Genomic DNA, 20,977 nt, shown 5'->3' with positions numbered 1-20,977 from the left:
TGCAAGACATTCTTTTCCTATCATGGACTGTCTAGTCTCTTGGGATAGATAAAACCAGTGCTTAAATTGTGCCAGGGCTTGCAGGGCTGAGCCCCAGCATGTCTAGCTTAGCAGTTTATATCCGCGGCACCTCTGGGCTCGCTATATCAGTTATGAATGTAAAAAAAATTGCTTGAGCCCTGGCACCTCTTTCATTACAAATTAAGCAGTGGGTATAGCAGCAGGTCTTCAAGATCATGAAAGTTTCAGGACAACACTGTTCCTAAACAAGCGAAAGTAGGATGATACTGTGGAATTGACACCCCTTCACCCCTTTCTGGACTTCTAGCCTGGATCCACCCAATCCAGCTCCCTTCCACTCTCAGAAATGGGACAAACTGCTCCTTTATTTAGCATGCATGGAAAAAAATGGGCTTCCTCTGAAGCCAAAAGTATTACTTCTAAATTTTCATGGGTCATATGCAAAGTCTGTTTATTCCAGTGGAGAGGATATTTGTCTTATATTTCAAAAGCAATTAATTCAAATCCCATAGAAGTTGTAATTTCAATACAAATCTGCATCTGTCTTTTTCCCTTGGTGTCAGGTGGCTCACTATATTTTAACACTTAATTATCATCACTATCCAAAAATATGTATACTCTTTGCTGAAAAACTGAACATCAAGATCAGCTGGTTCTTCACAAATTTTTTCATAAGGGATGGTCTATGTCAGGTTCTCACACACAAAAAAACTCTTGCTGGTGGCCACTCTGACAATTTTTCCTAAAATTCTTAATTAACCATAGAAAAATAAATAAATATGCACATATGTAGGTCCAAATCAGGTAGATAAATAGGTAATTTATGTAGGGGGTTTTGCAGACCTAATAAAAATGATGCACACTTGTTTGTATTCTTTACTGGATCTAAACAGAATAGAAACACAAATAAGGTGTTTTGCCTGTTCTTGTCTTTTATTTTATTTTTGGTTGCTTTTTTATTACTTGCTAGCTAGTAAGTCTGCTTCTGTGAAAAGTGATATTTGTATGTTTGTTAATATCCCTTTTCACAGCAGCAGACTTGATACCTAGAAGGCAGTGAAAAGGGATATTAACAAACATACAAATACCACTTTTCACAAGACTTACTCAGCCCTAGTATGCAGGAAGACAAATTAAGCTCTGGATGGGGAGGTGGGAAGGGAGGCAGTGGAGGGCCAGGGAAGGCAGCAGGGTCCAGGAGTGATGTTGTCAAGAGCCCGGGGCTGTGGCCCAAAGCCATAAGATGGAGCTTGCTGCTGTGTGGCCGGAGGACAGAGCCTGTCACTCTAGAGCTGAAGCTGGAAGCCTGAACCCCACCACTGCTGGGAAGGTGGGGAACTCTCACTGGCTGCCTGCTCCTTTGGTGTTTGTGGCTCTGCTGCTACCCCCCTCCCCCAATCACCGCACAGGAGGCTGTGGCCACAAGAAAAGCCACTGGTGGCCACATGCAGCCACAGTGGCTGCATTTGAGAAATGCTGCACTATGTCCAGAATCATTTACCAGAGGCACTGTAAAACCACTTCACATGTATGAGAACAGCTTGAGTGAACTCTCAAAGTTTTTGTTGTTGTTGTAAATATAAAAATTAGTTGTTAAATGCAAAAGTAAATAGATGTTGCAGGGGCTGATTTTTAAACCTTATAGTTTTCAATTAGTGGGATGTTTTAAAGGGGTTTTTGGTAGTGTGTTTTTTGCTATTTTCTCAAATTTTTCACACACCTACTTTTTAAAGAACTATTTAAGAGCTATAACAAGAGGTGCAATATAGCAAAAGAGATAGACTTTAAAAAGCATTAGCCATTTAGGGTGTGTGTGTGTGTGTGTGTTTGTTTGTTTGTTTGCAGGACCTCAAATGGTTATGTAAACCAGAAAGAAAATTAACTAACTTGAGCCCATTTCACTTCAGAACTCCCATAGGTGTTTTTTTTTAAACCACAAAGGGGTGCCAAGTTATCCCCATTGATCATTTAAATGATTAACTTGGACTTTAACAGTTGTTCTAATGATCATGGCTTCATATGGCTGAACTGTTCTTTGCCTAGCAGTTTTTTTCATATATGTGAAACATTTTTGATCAGTTTCTTATAAAGTACATATACAGTAAAAGGCCATTTAATAAGTGTAATAAAAAACACCATGGCCAGGGCCGGCTCCAGGCACCAGCCGAGCAAGCTGGTGCTAGGGGCAGCAGCTTGTAGGAGGCGGCATTCCGCCCAATCCTCAGGAGACCGGAGCGGTGTGGAGCCCTCCCAGCAGGGGGCACGGCGGGAGGGGCCGCGGGGCAGCGCCCCGCTGAAGCCCTGGCCGCCCCCCTTCTCCTTCTCCCCCCGCTCCCTCCCCCTCTCCCCGCTAGCCGGGGCACATCTGCATGGCAGGGAGTCCCCCTGCACCCTGGCTCCAGCCACGCCGCATGTTTATTTATTTATTTTTATTTTTTTGCTTGGGGCGGCCAGAAAGCCAGAACCGGCCCTGATCATGGCATGCCATCTCACAGGCACATGAAATACTGTAAGACACCCAACCTGTGCATACGCATTTCTTACACAGTAACAGAAAGTATGGTCCAAAATTATGATGAAATCTTTATCTTGTTCATATTTTAAACAGCTGCAGGTTTCATCCAGAGATGTAATGAACTGATTGTGGATTGTGTTTTCAAGTAGGAATAATTGCTAATAAAAACAAAAGAACAAGTACTTGCATACCTCTCACATATTTACCCTCAGTCTCTGCACACTAAAATCAGTGTGATGAAGCAATTCTTGTTCTCTTGCCCATTTCAGTTCTCTTTGGGGATGGGTGGGGTAACAATAAGTGTACTACTTCTCAATGGCTTATTAAATGTCATCTGGAGATTCTGTCTTCAAGGACTGTAAATGTCTGGGGGCAGATACATGCGTCAGTGGAATATGGGTAGGTGGGGGCATGCTGAAGCAGAGCAGCATAATTCTGAAGAAACAAACTTACTTCATTTCCCCTGTGAGGGCCAAACCTCTAATGGGCTGTAACTGATGAGAAGGGCTCTTGGAAGTCTTTTGGGGGAAGATGCAAAGTACTCCAGATTGTCTGCTTGACTGCATTTGCTGTACAGCTTCTAAATATAGAGCCCTATGCTCCCCTCTGCTACTTGTATAAATGGGGAGCCAAATCCAGTAGAGCTAGAACTCCACATGTGGAGGACAGTGAAGTGGTAGTTCCATAGCATGTTCTGACCCTTCCATTCATTCCATAGCAGCCCCTCTGCAGGCCCACCAGAGAGTTGGGTCTCTGACGATTGGGAGAAGATGGGCATGGAACCCCATTAACAGTATCTCACATACCATTCCCCTCCGCACATTCATTCATAAGTGGTGACCACATGGAAGCAAAGCTGTTGTGGAATCCATACTATCCAGGAAGCAACAGAAAGCCTTATGATAGCTGGGATCTTCCTGCTGCTCTAAGTATAGCTAATGATTTATAGGTTCAAACTCGCTGCCTGACAATCCTAATGGAACAATTTAGAGGTAACACTGCCTGATAAGCCATTGTCTCTGAAGTAAATTTATCTTCTATTGGTATGGAAAACAGTTAACAGGATAGACTTCTTTGGTTCCCATCTGTCAACTCAAGAGTGACAAGGGGGTTGAAAGATGTCTTTCTACCATTTTCTATCTTGAACCAGCTTCATGGCTTCATTTATCAATGGGAGGGATAGCTCCGTGGTTTGAGCATTAGCCTGCTAACCCTAGGTTTGTGAGTTCAATCCTTGAGGGGGCCACTTAGGGATCTAGGACAAAATCAGTACGTGATCCTGCTTGTGAAGGCAGGGGGCTGGACTTGATGACCTTTCAAGGTCCCTTCCAGCTCTATGAGAGAGGTATATCTCCATTTAGTTTTTAGGGGGGAAGGATAGCTCAGTGGTTTGAGCATTAGCCTGCTAAATCCAGGGTTGTGAATTCAATCCTTGAGGGGGCAATTTGGGGATAGCGCCTGCTTTGAGCAGGGGGTTGGACTAGATTACCTCCTGAGGTCCCTTCCAAACCCTGATATTCTATGATCTTTAAAGCTTTTTGTTCTACCTCATTCTTCACCATGTTTATCCAATGCATCCTCAGTCTTCCTTTGTTTCTAGGTTCTTGTACTTTGGTATGTATCGCCATGTATGGTATTCTTTCGGGGTTCATTCTTGACACATATCCAAATCATTGTAGTCATCTTACTTAAATTTTCTGCAGTAGTATTGTTTCTGCAGTCTTGAAACTCGGTGTTCCCTTCAGTCAGTTCATTTCTGCAGTCAAAATCTTTTGTTAACTGGCTTTCCTCATACTCCAGCATTCTTACCCTTACAGTATTGGCATGATAGCTGTCTCATATATGCTGATTTTCACTTTTATCAAAACGTTCTTAGCCTTCCAAATCTTGCAGAGTTTTCCAAATGCAGTAGCAACAAGTCCAGTTCTTTTTATGTCATCTTCACAATTCCCATTCTCCAATATTAGTCCTCCAAGATGCACACATTTTTATACTTGTTCTAGTTCTTTGTCTGAGTTCGATCTTTACTGCTTCCTCTTGTCTTCCAATTGCCAAAATGTTTGTCTTTTGTGTGTATGACAAAGTATGGACACCCCTGGGGGACAAAAGGGGGTCTGAACCGCAAAGAATAAGCAATTGATTTTATACAATATTATTGTACTATAAAAGTGAATTGAGTAAGGTTTTATGAAAGCTTGTCACACACTGGTCATGAATATCAGTGTGTGATGCATGTATGGGTGGTATATAAAGAGTTATGTATGTGTGCTGGAAATATGTTTCTAAAACATGTGGAGAGAATTGATAAACCAGCCTGCCTTGGACAAAGGAATGTAGATTTACCTGTCTGGGTCAAGCTTTGTAAGACCGAGGACAATGAAAATACATTTACATATAAGGTAAACAGAACAAGTGGCAGTTTGGTGAGCACACTGGGGGACAGAGTCTGCACTCCCAGGAAGTTCTCCTGGCTTAGGGCTGCCAGATGTCCAGTTTTTGACCAGAATGCCTGGTCCAAAGGGACCCTGGCGGCTCTGATCAGCACTGCTGACCAGGCCGTTAAAAGTCCAGTCAGCAGAGCTGCAGGGCTAATGCAGGCTCCCTACCTGCCTTGGCACAATGCTGCACCCCGGATGCGGCCAGCGGGTCTAGCTTCAAGGTGGGGAGGCCACGGGGCTCTGTGTGCTGCCCCTGCCCTGAGCACCGGCTACACACTCCCATTGGTTGGGAACTGTGGCCAATGGGAATTGGGGTGGTGGTGCCTGCAGGCGAGAGCAGAACACAGAGCCTCCTGGCCCCCCTGCCTAGGAGCTGGACCTGCTGGCTGCTTCCGGGGTGCAGTGCGGAGCCAGGACAGGCAGGGAGCCTGTCTTAGCCCCGCTGACTGGGAGCTGCCCAAGGTAAGCCTGTGCCCCAACCCTGACCCCCCCTCTTGCATTCCAAATTCCTCATTCCCAGCTCCACCACAGAGCCTGCACCCCCAGCCCAGAGCCCATACCCCCTCCTGCACCCTGCCTCAACCCGCAGCCCCCTCCTGCACTCGGAATCCCTTGGCCCCACCCCCCAGCCTGGAGCCCCAAACCTCTCATCTCCAGCCCCATCCCAGAGCTCACATCCTCAGCCAGAGCCCTCACCCCCATCCCGCACCCCAACCCCAACCGCCTGCCCCAGCACAGTGAAAGTGAGTGAGGATGGGGGAAAGTGAGCCACCGAGGGAGCGGGAATGTAGAGAGCAGGGGGTGGGGCCTCGCGAAGCGGTGGGGCTGGGGTGTTCAGTTTTGTGTGTTTAGAAAGTTGGCAAGCTGATTCTGGCTCTTGACACAGAAACAATGGACTTTGTGTAATATAAGGGGAGCAAAAAGACATTTTAGATATCCTTCACTGAGGGGACATAGGGTAAAGCAACCTTCAAACCTGTGAAACTTGGATCCCCTAATCGGGAGGAAGTGTTTCTACTAACATACCATATTTGGATTGGGGAACTATATTCACAATGGACTATTCATTTAATTTGACCACAACAATATAAAAATTATTATGGAGGCACAAAGTGGTCCTTTCAGCCATAGGTTTGGTGCAGTAACATAAGATAACTTTCCAAAGACTTTCTGTAATAGTGTAAAATGTTGCAGAATGTTTTATTTTCATTCCTATTTCAGTCTTTCCTTTGGCTCCTATTCTGAGCTGTAATTCTGAGATTGTTAGTTTGATGATTTTCTTGTGGGTTTTTAGACTGGAGAACCTTTTATTTATAATTATAATACTTTCAGGTCACAAATAATTGAAACTCTGTTATGGTAAAATTTTCACTATTACTAGTTTTTCAAAACATTTCTAACAACACGTGCACTTGTACTGGTTAAAGGGACAAAATACCAGGCCTAATTTCCTACAGGTACATGTTTCTTAATACTTAAAAGTAAAATTTACTATATGTACTTAAAGTGCGGATAAGTAGAAAGTATTGTGAAAGGTAGAATTGAAAAATAATAATAGGATGTTGATATTGCAGTGCATTGCGTATTGCATTTCCCTGTATTGATGAGATTGTCAGTCCTGGATTCATGCTTAAATTCTAGAGATTACCTCACCCGCTAGTGCACCACCCATAAAGAGGCTATAAATCCTAATACTGCTACAGGTAATGGAGGTTCTTGATTAGCTTAAATGTTAGGGCCTGTGTCTGTGCAAAAGAAATTCTGTCTTCTGACAACTATGAAGTTTATATGGTGTGCATACATTCATAGATTTGAAGACCAGAAAGGACCAATTAATCATCTAGTCCAACCTCCTGAATATCACAGGCTATTACTTTTTTATCCACTTACTCCAGTATTGAGTCCAATAACTTGTTTGACTAAAGCGCATCTTCCAGAAAGGCAACCAGACTTGACTTGAAGACTCCAAGAGATGGAGAATCCACTACTTCTTTTAGTAGTTTGGTCCAGTGGTTAGTGCAGAACACCTGATACTGTAAGTGTCAAATCTGTGCAATTATTAAGTTATTACAACTGGTGATCAAATCTTACACATGAACTCCTGTAAAGCCCAGCTGTTTGAGGAAGAGCTTTGCCCGAATGAGGAAAGTGTATAGTGTATGCATGTAATACTTTCTTCTCCTGGATGGAATGTTAGATGTACTTAAGTAGTTGATTATGTTACTGTAAGCAGTTTCTTCCTCCCATAACACTCCCTGGCAGCAAGTCATGACATTGCAAGGGTCTTTACACCTCATGCTTCCTTCTGAGCCCTTCCTTGGTACCCATTCTGGCCTGTCCCTATCTGTGTCTTCTGTAGCCTGGCCCTCCAGCCAGGTCACTTATAAATTCAATCCCCTTCCAGAGTAACAAACATCCAAATGTAAATCTAAATAAATAGCCAAACTAATAATTCTTCTGCCCCTCTTGGGCTACACTGAAGAGACTCCTGCAGAGTTCCTCCTACATTGCTTATTCCTAACAGGTTTTCCCCTACTGCCTCCCCTATCCAGTAGCCTCAGCAGCTTTCCTCAGGAATCTCCCTACATCCTACAGACCCAATCTCAGGGTCTCCCTTAGGCCTGGTCCCCACTAAGCCCCCACTTCGGACTAAGGTACGCAAATTCAGCTACGTTAATAACGTAGCTGAATTCGAAGTACCTTAGTCGGAACTTACCGCGGGTCCAGACGCGGCAGGAAGGCTCCCCCGTCGATGCCGCGTACTCCTCTCGGCGAGCTGGAGTACCGGCGTCGACGGCGAGCACTTCCGGGATCGATCCCAGAACATCGATTGCTTACCACCGGACCCTCCGGTAAGTGAAGACGTACCCTTACAGAAGCCTAACCTGCTCCCTAGGGGGTTCTTCCAGCATGAGATCACTAGGTCCTTCCCAGAAAAGAAACTCCCTTTGCTTTTCTCTCCTGGGTCACCTCTTCTAGGCTGCACTCACAGCTCTGAATAAGTCCTCTCTGATCCCCTGCAACTGGATCAATCATTATAATTAGATCTCCAACACACTCCGCTGGCAGGTAATTGTCTGGTCACAGACGAGGCAGTCACTCTCTGGCTGCTGACCTACCAAGGATGTAACCCATAAAACTAAGGAAGGTAATGGAGATTCTTTTTACCTGGGGTAGAAGGAGCCTGTGTTTTTGGAATAAGCTCTAAGGGTTGGGTTTTTTTTATTTTCTTTGATGGCATTTTTTCAGCTAACCTTCTAAAAAAAAATTTGAATTTAGATGTCATCTCTAACCTTTCATAAGAGATTTAAATTCCAGGACAAAAATTGAAATTTGCAAAATAAAGTATTTTAGACAGTCTGGAAGCTGGGAAGATGGGTATGAAACAAAAACTCATTGAATTTTTCCTCTCTTCTCTTTGCACCATACACAGCAAAAGAAATGCTAACAGCCATCCAAAGGCAACCAAAAGTCAAAAATACACATGATGTAGTAATACTGAATTTACACCATTTTTTTTCTTGTGGAATAAAAAGCTCAGTTTTCTAGTGATTTTGAAAATATGAAGATAGATAACTTAAGGTTCTTTTTAAAATATCAGCCAATGCAGCACTTGTTATTAGTGAGTTTAGGACTTCTCAGTGGGTGGGTTGTGACCTGGAAATGAGTCATCAGAATTGCACTTCAAGGGTTTCAAACCTAATACTTAGTTCACTGAACCACCCTGCTTGTTCATCAATCATTGATGGCTGATATGAGAATAAATACGTATATAGTAATTAAAACTAGCCCTTAGGTGATCAGATACCAGGGAGATGAGGCTGAATAGACAGGAACCAGATATTCCTGTCCTGGAAAACTGTCCATTACCAGAATATACCAAGAACTGTGTGATTTATATGGACCTGAAAGAAATTGCTGCTGCCCCACCGATGTAAGAAAATAACTTATCCAGGTTACATGTTTTGGAATGTCTAGTCCAGGGACAGCAAAGTTTGGGAATGTTCTCAGTTTGTTTCAGCTTTTTCATGTCTTCAGTGTTTGTAACCTATTCAAAAGGTTTCTGGTAACTGAAAATGATACACTGAGTTAATGATGATATGTAGCACTCTGTCTAGCTTATATGGCCTGTGGAACGATATAGTATCTGGATCTCTCACCATTTTTATTCCCACAACACTCCCGTGAAGTACTATTCTTCTTATAGGTAGGGAACTGATACTCACTGACTTGCCCGAGCAGAGCAGAGGCTGCTCAAGACAATCTGCCGCCCTAGGCACAACTTCAGTGTGTTGCCCCTATCCCCACCCCATATCCTTAGAAGTTCAGGGCAGAGACCTGAAAACCTCCCCCAGCTTCCTCCACCACTAGAACCAGCTGCTCAGCTCAACCAAAACTGGACATGGGCATTCCCTGGAACTCCACACCCCCATCCCATCCCTTCTCTTCTGCCTGGCCCCTTGTGCTCTACAGCCTCAGCCCAGCCCCCCACAATCTGCACCCCCTGCCTGGTCCCAGCAACTCCTGCAATCCAAATGTCCCCTCTTTTTTTGGATGATCCTGCAGTTACGAACATAGCATGGAACAGCCACAATGTGAATCTAGAGTGGTGGCAAGTGACTGGGGCAGCAGCAGGGTCCCTGAGGGCTGGGCACAGAGTAGCAGGTACAGGCTGAGTGTGGAGATGAAGCCGGGTGGGCAGCTCTGCTTGTGGCCAAAGCCCTGGCAGCACTCATGCCACCAGGAGGAGCCCAGAGCTGCTCAGTGCCTGAGTCATGGTTGTGATCTTACCCACGCTGGGGGCAGGAGTGCTTCCCCAGCAGCCTAGCTAAGGGTTGCTTCCTGCTCCTCAGAGCTCCAGCTGGCAGCAAACCTCTCACGTGGGCAGCCCTGTCAGCCTCCTCCCCCAGCGCCACCGCTGACCACGGAAAGAGATGGGAAAAGTTCCAAAATTTGCTGCCCTTGGCAGCTGCCTAAGCTTGCCTATGCCTAGAACGGGCTCTGCCCAAGGTCACACAGGAAATTTGTGGCAAAGCAGGGAATGGCTCTTAGTTCTCCCAAACCCAAGCTAGCATCCTTACTACTGGACCATCACCCTCTGTGCATGGTCTGGATCTTAACCAGTATAGTTTGTCAACTGAGAAACCTCCCCCATAAAGCCACAATCACCTCATGTGACCCAGTCACTAGAGGGGGACAAATACCCACACACTCCTAGTGTGGATTACTTACATGCTTTTACCCATTCAGTACTCCCTTTCACTTCAATTGAACTATGTGGGTGTGCAAAGGTAAGCACATGCACAGCTGTTTGCAGACTCAGGGCCATAGCCACCTGCTTGAGTACAAAAGAACAGAGGGGAGAAGGGAATATAAATGTGTGACAATTAAGACACTAGACTTTCCTCTCAATTTTGGCTACTAAATAAATATTGCAATACAATTCCTAATTTCTATCAGTTCGTGTTTCTTCAATATGAAATGTTTTTGAACTAAAGGACAGTACATACCCATCACTTCTACCTGACAAAACTACTTTTAAAACCGGAGAAAACTCCTTCAGGCAGTGCCATGTGGCAGGAGCTGTATTTTTTATCTTGTATTTCATACTCATCAATCAGTAGAAACCTCTGAGCTCCATGATATCCCCAGGCAAGATGGGCTCAGACGGATAGCTTTTATTCACCCCCCTGCAACCGCACCAACACTGGGTGGGATCTGAACCTCGTGGAAGTTTTGTGAGGTTAAACCCACCCTGATCCACCCACTACCGAGTTCCCCAGGACGGAGACAATCTAGGATCTCCCCTCACGCCCCCAAAGGACCATCCCTCAGGCTGGTTTTCCAAAGCCGCTGCGGACCATCTGTGCGATCGCAGCCCGAGTCCAGTCCCGGTGCGTGTTGCCTGCAGGCAGGGGCCGAGCTAGCTCTGTTGCACCTGCACGCGGGCCGGCGGCTGCAGCCTGGGGAGCGCGGCGCATGAGGCGCTGGCCCAGCAGGGGTCACTGCTGCCTCAGCTCGTGTCGCTGCTAGGGCCGGGCAGGGCAACCGGAGCAGTCGGGCGGAGGGAGGAGAGGCTGCGCCCGTAGTGCAGGGGCTAGAGCAGCCGTCCTACTGCCCCTCCCCTCCCGGCACCGGCCGTCACCATCGCCCCTGGAGACAGACACAGCTGAGCTGCCGCCAGGAGCCGGCCCGGGAGAGGGGCAGAGAGCGGCGGGTCTGGCCACAACGTGGCTGCGCGCTCCCTGCTCCCCGTCGGCAGCCCCCAGCCCCGGCGGGCACCGCGATGCTGCTGGAGGGCTGAGGCGGTGGCGGCTGCTCCAGACCCGGGCCGGCCGGCAGGGACGAGCTTCTGGGGAGGCTGCTTCTCCAGCCCCCGGGACATGCTGCTGCTGGGACGGGAGCCGAGGAGAGCAGGGCAAGTCACCGCCCCGGCAGGCGCGGAGAAGAGGCGGCCGCGGCGCCCCCCGGCCCATCCTGGGCCATTGGGGCTTTGCAGAATCCGAGTGCAGGTGGAGCCGCGCCCGCCCGGTGTGTGAGGCGCTCTCTGGCCCTGGGGAGTTCGCAGGGGGGCTAAGGGAGCGCTAAGGACAGAGCCGCTGCGCGAAGGGCGCCCCGAAGCCCCAGCCGCTCTTCCTAGCAGCAGCTCGCACGTGCGGCGCACAGGACGCGGGGGAGCAGCAGCAGTAGGGTGGCGGCGCTGGGGCTCTCTCCGCTCTGCTCAGTAGGAGGAGGGGCAGGAAGGCGAGAGCCGGCTGGGTCGGGCGGAGAAGCGAAGCGGGGTACTTCTGCACATGGCCCCGCGACATGAGCTGCCCGCCAGCGGCACTCCTTTCCGCCTAGGTAACTCGCCCCCCCCGTAAGGCAGGGGAGGGGGTGGGCCTGTGGCTCTCCCCTGCCTTGCTGTGCTCTCGTTCTGCACAAAAGAGCAGCCTCAGAAATGGGGTGGGAGTGGGAATGTGGCAAATGATTAACCCGGAGACACGGTGAGAACAGGTACGGAGAACAGTGGGTGCTAATACAGCCCATGTGCACAGAGGTTTAAAGAACAGAGAGGAGACTGACACCCTATGCTGTACCTTGGCAGGTGGGACCTGGGCAGGGACTGCGCGCTCCTGGACTATTGCAATGTGATTTCTCTTTCCCACAGGGCAGCGGAAGGAGCTTCCAATCCCCCCCGGCCTTGCTGAAGACTTTTGCAGGATGCCCAGGGAGGAGTTGTTCCTTAGTGTTTAGTTCACCATCTTTATAGCAACTGGATACTCAGCTTGCCAACATCCAAGAAGTACCCGCACGCCTGCATCTCGTGGGATCATTCTGTTGCATTGGGACTGCTGAGCTGAATACATTTCTTGTTCATTAGCGGTGGCGTTAATTAAACGCGCTGCTTCTCCCCCTTCTGGAGCTTGGGGTCGCCTTTATCTATCGTTCCCATTTCCCCCAGACATCAAAGCAGTGATGGGTTGTTTCTGTGCTGTCCCCGAGGAATTTTATTGTGAGGTTTTGCTTCTGGATGAATCCAAGTTGACCCTAACCACCCAACAGCAGGGGATAAAGGTAAGCACAGGCTGTGTTGTTTTCATTAGGGTTACCCAGGCACTTGTCAATAATGTTTGAAATGCTTTGTCTAAAGCCCAGCAGTAGGGGGGTAAATTCTGCTTGGGAACGTGCTGTTCCAGAGTGGTTATCAATGCTCACTGCTAATTACTGTGAAATGGAGGGGTTATGTACTTTAATTAACATTTGGTTAACTGAAAAGAAATTTGAATAGTGAATACTTTTTAAAAAGCCCCAAAAGGTGAAAATCATTCCATAACTTTAATTCTCAGTTACTCCATTGACAGAAATTCACCACAAAAACATGTGTTAACGATGTGGGGCCTTCTAAAAGATTTGCTAGAGTTAATTTCTTAAGGCTAAATGGGTTATTTTATGGCATACACATGTTTGAATAGATTCCAGCTGTTCTGAAGGACTCATGACATTGTGTATTAGATATTTATTACATAAAAAACCAAGAGCTCAAAGTCCTTTGCTTAAGAGTTAGAAAATACCAGAATTAAGGCTGCCTTTGCAACTTTAATTTGTCCCCTTGTGCATGTGCCCTATGATAAAATGTTTAACTATGACCATATACTATTTTTTCCACAGTACAGAATAGTTGGTGCTCTGGGAATTAATGAGGGTTGTGTGGTGAATGAGTCTGTAGTCTGTAAGATCCCTGCCTCAGTTGTTGCAGAAGCTGAAAGGTGTATGCTATTTTTGGGGACTAGGGCAGATGCCCATCCCCTGCCAGATGCCCATCCCCTCCACCAAGCAGGAGGAGCCATTGGACTCAGGCTGCCAAGTGAGTACTGGGGACAATACATGAAAAAACAGACATGGAAGTGAAGGTTAAAAGTTAAAAATTGGGAATTCAGAGTGAGCTGAAAGGTGTGTGCGCCTGTTGTGGTTGTTGGGAGATGGTGAGCCTAAACCCTCCGAAAGCTAAATGCCCCGCCCTGCCATTAAACCCAGGCTACAAGCAAATTCCAGGGACAAGAAATGAAAAAATCAAGGATGAGATGGAGGTAAGAAGTTAAAAATCAGGGAACTGGAGAGGGACACCAAGCAGAGAACCCCTGACAGAGCCCATGACTCCTCTAAGCCTGACTAAGGAGTCAATGGACACCACCCAGAGCAACTTTACTTGGAGGCATGACTTAACAAAGGAATGGAAATAGGCTTCACAGTCTCAGAGCACCCCTCAGCCCCTGATGCAGCTTCATCCTCCTGGAGTGATGGATGGCCATGTAGGACAGTGCCAGGAGGAGGTTGACGAGGAGGTCCTGTGACTTTGTGGGGCAACTGATGGGATGTGTATAAATGAGGAGGTGCAGGGAAAAGTACTGCCAGAACCTCAGTGAGAAGTTCTGGAGGAGCCAGAAGAAGGCTGATGTACTCTACATAGATTACAGCAGGGTCTCCCTCTCACCCCAGAAAGGACAGGTCTCAGGGGAGTTTGTGAACTGCACCAGGTACACGCCTGTGCTCATGGCTCCATTGGTGAGCCACCAACTGGTATTAGTGGACAATGAGATCAGAATGAAGTACAGCCTGGCCCAGTGGGGTTTGTTGCTCTCCTCAGGTGGCAGCAGGTCCCACTACTTTGGCTCAGGGTGGGACACAAGGGCAAGGAAGTGTATTGGGCAACCTTAAGCAAAGGCAGCACTACCAGCTCCACCTATAATTACATAGAGATGTATTACCAAGATTTTCAAAACTGGGTGCCTGAAATTAGGCTAATAAATCCATATTTAGTTGAATACCAAGCAATTTGCAGTGATATTTGACTTCAGTGTTCAAATATGGATTTAGAAATCTAAATTTAGGCATGCAGTTTTGAAAATTTTGATATAGTTTATTATAATATATGTTAAATTACATATATGGTTGCTCGTAAACACAGAAACTCAGAGATATAAAAGGAGTATCCTACAGAGAGGATGGCATAGAACACAGGACTGGAAGGGACCTGTTGGATCATCAAGTCCAGTCCCCTGCTACTACAGGCAACCCCATCATATAATCCCATTCATAGAATTATCAAGATCCACCCTAAAACTAATTAGGTAGTTTCCCCCCCATTACTCCTATCGGAACGCTGTTCCAGAATCACAGAAATGTAGGACTGGAAATGTAGGACCTTGATAGGTCATCTAGTCCAGTCCCCTGCACTGAGCGGAACTAAGTATTGTCTAGACCAGTGATTCTCAAATTGTGGGTTGGGACCCCAAAGTAGGTCGCGACCACTTTTGAATGGGGTTGCCAGGGCTGGCTTAGACTTGTTGGGGCCCAGGGCTGAAGTCAAAGCCTGAGGGCTTCAGCCCTGTGTGGCAGGGCCCAGGTTGTAGGCGCCCTACCTGGGGCTGAAGCTTTTGAGCTTCAGCTTTGGCCCCCCCCTGCCCAGAGCTGTGGGGCTTGGGTTTTGGACCTCCTACCAGGGGCAGTGGGGCTCGGGTGGGGTCAGGCTTTGGTCCCCACTCCTGGGGTCGTGAAGTAATGTCTGTTGTCAGAAGGGGTTGTGGTGCAATGAAGTTTGAGAACTCCTGATCTAGACCAGTGGTTTTCAACCTTTTTTTCATTTGTGGATGCCTAAAAAATTTTAAGGTATGAACTCCTTTGGAAATCCTAGACAGAGTCTATGGGACCCCCGGTTGAAAACCATTGATTTAGACCATTGCTGATAGTGGCTTGTCTAATCTTTTCTTAAAAACCTTCAATGACAGAGATTCCATAACCTCCCTAGGTAATTTGTGCCAGTTCTTAACTACCCTTTTAGGTAGGAAGTTTTTCCTAATGTCTAAACAAAATCTCTCTTGCTGCAATTTAAGCCCATTACTACTACTTGTCCTGTTCTCAGTGGTTAAAGAGAACAATTTATCACCCTCTTCTTTATAACAACCTTTTATGTACTTGAAGACTATTATCAGGTCCCCCCCCCCCCAGTCTTCTTTTCTCCAGACTAAACAAACCCAATTTTTAAATCTTTCCTTGTATTTTCTAGCCCATTAATCATTTTTGTTGTTCTCCTCTGGACTTCCTCCAGTTTGTCCACATCTTTTCCTAAGTGTGGTGCCCAGAACTTGACACAGTATTCCAGCTGAGGCCTTATCAGTGCTGAGTAAAGTGGAAGAATTACTTCTGGGATCTTGCTTAGAACACTCCTACTAATACCTGACTCCTCTGATGTAGAACCCTTCTAATTTCCAGCCTAAATTTATTCATGACCAGTTAACACTTGTTTGTTCTTTTGCCAACATTGTCCTTTAGTTTAAATAGCATTTTTCTCTTCCTGGTATTTTATACCCTCCCTCCCATCAAGGTATTTATAGAGAGCAATCATATCTCCCCTCAGCCTTCATTTTGCTATGCCAAACAAGCAAAGCTTTTTAGTCTCCTCTCTTAAGATAGTCTGTCCTCAGCCAATTTCTGTTTCAGCAGTTAGCACACTCCTACTTTTTGTTTCGTGGTTATTCGTGCAAATATTAAATCTTGGTGCCCAATCTGAGCCTAGAGGAACTCTATGAATAACCTCCCTCACTTCCTATGAGTAATTTCATAGACCCTCCTAATCCTGAAAAGGCACTGGTATGTGTGGGTCCTTATGCCTACATAGTTCCTGTTGCAGTCAGGACTCCACATGAAAATAAGGGCCCACATGCAAATCTTTTTCAGGATTGGAGCCATGTGGAGTTCAGTGAAAGGAATGGTCTGTTTTAACTTATTCTAACCATAGATTTCCATTTACAATAAGTTTTGTAATTATTTCTCTGTAACACAGGTCTTTGTTGATAATACGTTATTTGACATTTTAACCTTGAAATAAGCAGCTTTACTAATATTTTACCAGCTGAAAGTTCGAACTGACTCATTAACTTTACTTCTATATCATTAAAGTATTTTTCATGTTAGTGACTTTATTTGTATGTATACATTTAGAGATCCAGGGATTAGTTTGGTTTATTTTGTTTTATGATAATATTTCTGTTTTGGCATAAGGTACAGGTTGTAAGCCTTTCTATTTATCTTTTTGCTCTGTATCAAAGCTTCTGTTGGAGCTTCACACCATGGATCTACCCTCTCCTCTGCGCTCATTCTTTTAATTAGGTCTAATGATGTGTGGGGGGGATGTCTCAAGTACTATTTAACAAACCTTGAACTGCCCAAGAAGAAGGGAAAACTCTTAAGTGTTGATAAAAATAGTTAATTTTTATAAATAATAGTTAATCCTAGACAATTTGGTGGTGTCTCCAATGAATCTGAACTGGGTATTTGATTTAGTATTTATGTATATTTTTGAAAATACCTCAAAGGATAAATGTAAGCTTTTCAAGACATTTCCACACCTGAGGAACTGTCCCAGATTGAAGTATGAATAGAGGTCAGATATGAAATTGGAGAACTACTAAGTGTGGAATGTAACCCACAGCTTAAGTCAGCCTCTGTATCAGATGCCTGGAGGATAGCTAATGTAACACCAATTTTTAAAAAGGCTCCAGAAATAATCTTGGCAATTACAGACCAGTAAGCCTAACTTCAGTACTAGACAAATTGATAATTCTGTTCTTTACTGTAGTTTCTATCAGATATATAAAGGGAAGTCATGCCTCACAGATCTATTAGAATTCTTTGCAGGTGTCAACAAGCATGTGGACAAGGGTGATCCAGCTGATGTAGTGTGCTTGGACTTTCAGAAAGCCTTTGACAAGGCTTATGCAGAGTAAGCAGTCATGGGATAAAAGGAAAGGTCCAACTATATGTACAAAATGCTGGGGTTTAAATTAGCTATTACCAGTCAAGAAAGAGATCTTGGAGTTATTGTGGACAGTTCTCTGAAAACATCTACTCAATGTGCAGTAGCTGTCAAAAACGCTAACAGAATGTTAGGAACCATGAGGAAAGGGATAGATAAGACAGAAAAAAAATATCATAATGCTATTATATCTATCCATGGTGTGCCCACACCTTGAATAGTGTGTGCAGTTCTGTTCACCCCATCTCAAAAAAGATATATTAGAATTGGAAAAGGTATAGAAAAGGGTAAAAAAAATGAGTAAGGGCATGGAACAAATTCCATATGAGGAGAGATTATAGAGATTGGGATTGTTCATCTTAGAAAAAAAGAGATGGCTAAGGAGGCTATGATAGAGGTCTATAAAATCATGAGTGGTGTGGAGAAGAAGTGAATAAGGAAGTGTTATTACATAATACAAGAACTAGAGGTCACCAAATGAAATTAATAGGCAACAGGTTTAAAACAAACATAAGGAAGTTCTTCTTCACACAAAGCAGAGTCAGTGTTTGGAACTTGTTACTAGGGGATGTTGTGAAGGCCAAAAGGATAACTGTGTTCAAAAAGGAATTACTTAGATAAGTTCATGAAGGATAGCTCAATCAACAGCTCTTAGCCAAGGTGGCCAGAGACACATTCCCATGCTCTGGATGTCCCTAAACCTTTGACTAACAGAAGCTAGGACTGGACGACAGGGGATGGATCACTTGATAATTGCCCTGTTTTGTTCCTTCCCTCTGAAGCATCTGGCACTGGCCACTGTTGAAAGACAGGATACTGAGCTAGATGGACCATTGATCTGACCCAGGCTGGTCATTTTTATGTTTGTACCTATTGCTTCAAGCAATACCATTATTTCTGTAAAGGCTGCAGGTTTACTGTGTATGACAAGGACTATCAGCAATACAGAATAATGATCATGACAACTGAGGGGTGTATTAATAAATGTTATTTCACTACAGGAATGGATTTGCGATGTACTACAGACTAACAAAATGAGTAGAGGTTCACAAGATTACAGCTCTGAGTCCCAATTTAATAATATTTAGCGCTTTCCACGTTTAGACCTCAATGTGTTTAAAAAAGAAAGGAAAGTATCGTTATCCCCATTTTACAGGTTGGGAAACCGAGTCACAGAAAGGTAAAGTGGCTTGGCCAAGATCGCACAGCAGGTCAATGGCAGAGTCAGGAACAGAACCCCGACTCTCCAACTTCTACTCCCATGCCCCTATCCAGTGGACCACACTCAATTTGGAAGCGTTGTAATGTTATATTTCTTGTAGTCACCAAAACTTATTTTGTTTCTGATAGCTCATCATTCTTCTCTTGCAGCTTCATTTAAAAAAAAAGAGTTGAGTCATGTGAAAATGAAAAGGTTGGCTGTCTAGCTTTAAGGACCACCATTTCATGTACAAGCAGGCAAAATAACCAGGAGAAGTCATGGAATGGAACCAGCCTTATACATGTTGTTCACATTTTCATTTTGTTGTCATGCGTTGTGCCTAGAGATGCAGTTCAGAGAATAAATATAGTGAGATCATAAAGCAATGTATTCTTAATCCAATACAAGTTATTTAAAGGGCACGCTTTGTGAATATGGCACATATATCTATGTATATAGCGCCATTTGTATATTAAACTGCTAAGATAGAGGTAGGATCTCTGCTGTCACATAAAAGAACTCCTTCCTTCCTTCCTTCTTAGAATTAAACAGATGAATTGAGAAATGGGTGGTTGAAAGCCTTGTACTATAAATGAGTTAGAAATTGGTTGTTTATCGAAAGGAAATAACCGGTTTCCCAATACTGTTATTTTGACTAGTTTCCACAGTTGTAAATGGTAATTTATGCAGGTTTTATGGTAGAGATAGTTTATTTCAAACAGGTTTAGCCCATTTGTTAGTGTCACAAAACATGTCATCAATGTTTTGATCATTTACGGAGGTGTTGCCAAACATTACATATTAATATATGATTCTTCTGTTAAGAATTAGTCATTTTCCCTGTGCACAGCTTTACTTATTGCAAATCTGGTTTTGCCATGGTTTAGGAATCAGAGGCTATGGTTATGTAGCTCATTATAAAATGCTGATTTAGAGTTTACTTGGTGGTACAGATCAATCATTAGATTTCAGAAAGAACTGGTAGCTTGTAATACAAGATATCAAGAATCTCAGACATTCTTCTGTATTTATTTTTCTTGGAAATGGAATGGAAGTTCTGCAGAAGAAAACAGGTTTATTTGTTCAGAATAATATCAAACTATTCTGAAACAGCCCTGTCCTGTTTTGTATTTCTGTCTTCCTTGTAATAAGGATTACTATTTTAGAAAAACATTAGCTACTTCTCTAAAGCACAGAAATCTCAGTGTTATAATAAATAACAGGTTTAAGTCTGAGGCTAACAAGAAATACACTTTTAAAATATTCGCTGTGTGTGAAATTCATCCCTATGTACTAGGCCAGCCCAAGACCAGTGTTCCACTTAAGCCCTATTTCAGTGGTTCTCAAACTGTGGGTCAGGACCCTAAAGTGGGTCGCAAGTCCTTTTTAATGGGGTTGCCAGGGCTGGTGTAAGACTTGCTGGGGCCCGGGACCAAAGCTGAAGCCTGAGCCCTGCCAATCGGAGCCAAAGCTCTGGGTGGCAGGCCTCAAGTTTGAGGCTCCCTGCAAGGGGCTGAAGCCCTTTGTCCCCCCCCAGAGGGCGGGGCTTGGGTTTTGGCTTTGGCCCCCCCACAGGGCGGCAGGGCTCAGATTTTGGTTTCCCTTCCCACGGTCATGTATAAATGTTGTTGTCAGAAGGGGGTTGCGGTCCAGTGAAGTTTGAGAACCCCTGCCCTATTTAATTAACATTCACAGGATAAAAGGCCAACATCAGAGCTGCAGTTATGAAAGTTGTGTACAGGACAGTTATTCTAATTCTTGCTTGACAGTTATATCCTGAGTGTGAGACAACAGCTCTGTAATCAGATATAACCATCAAACTACTGATACTCTGGCCTGTGTACCACTGAAACCTTATGTGGGACTTGTGGTGGGCTTATGTGGGACTTGTGGTGCCTGGACCTTGTGTGGTCCTCTATACAGAAGTGAATTTCACCCCATGTTTACAAATTACATTATTGGCCAAATCCTGTTTAATTTAAACAGAACTCCCTATGAAGGCACTTGTCTATTTTGTAAATTAAAACATGAACAAAACTGTTGCATATTTTCCTGTACCATAATAATCTCCCACTGAGAAGCAAATAAAATGAGGTCCAAATTTTTAAAATACCTCTCGGAATCTTTAAAAATCAGACCAATTATTTAGGTGCTTAGCTTTAGCCAACCAAATTCAAAGATTTTAATGAAGACATTTTCCAGGTCTCCAAAAATTATGCATTTGTTGAAAGCAACGACACTTTGGAAAGTTTTGATTATATGATTTAAATTAATATCCAGCAATCGTCAGTTAGCTGGGACACCAACTCTTGTAATTATTTCTGGGGTTATTTTCAGTCAGTTTGTAGAGATTAACATTATTTTTCTAACTAAACTTAAATTTTAGGCAATTCAGATACCACAGATTTGACACTTTCAAAATACTACACCTTGTTGGTTAAATTTTTTGTTGGCATAAATTAGCATAGCTCCACTGACTTCACTGGACTGTTTACAAAAGGTCTATT

The 20,977-nt window shown here is 44.5% G+C and overlaps 1 protein-coding gene across 4 annotated transcripts in view; it reads left to right on the top strand.

Annotated features, from left to right (window-relative positions):
- The first annotated feature begins 11,001 nt into the window (after positions 1-11,001).
- The window catches only part of EPB41L4A (erythrocyte membrane protein band 4.1 like 4A), a 206,889-nt gene continuing 196,913 nt past the window's right edge, over positions 11,002-20,977 (top strand). The window contains exons 1-2 of one of the 4 annotated variants that reach the window (XM_042840451.2): positions 11,002-11,505; positions 12,125-12,531. In XM_042840451.2, coding sequence (XP_042696385.2) covers positions 12,433-12,531 — 99 coding nt within the window. In that variant the 5' untranslated portion in view covers positions 11,002-11,505; positions 12,125-12,432. Of the gene's footprint in view, positions 11,818-12,124; positions 12,532-20,977 lie in introns of all 4 variants that reach the window. The other 3 variants (XM_065599250.1, XM_005281621.4, XM_024106725.3) reach the window with 3 other exon arrangements.

Source organism: Chrysemys picta, chromosome 6 (assembly GCF_011386835.1).
Source record: "Chrysemys picta bellii isolate R12L10 chromosome 6, ASM1138683v2, whole genome shotgun sequence".
Classification (NCBI taxonomy): domain Eukaryota; kingdom Metazoa; phylum Chordata; order Testudines; family Emydidae; genus Chrysemys; species Chrysemys picta.
Note: the sequence above shows the minus strand (reverse complement) of the source record. Positions and strands in the feature narration are given on the sequence as shown.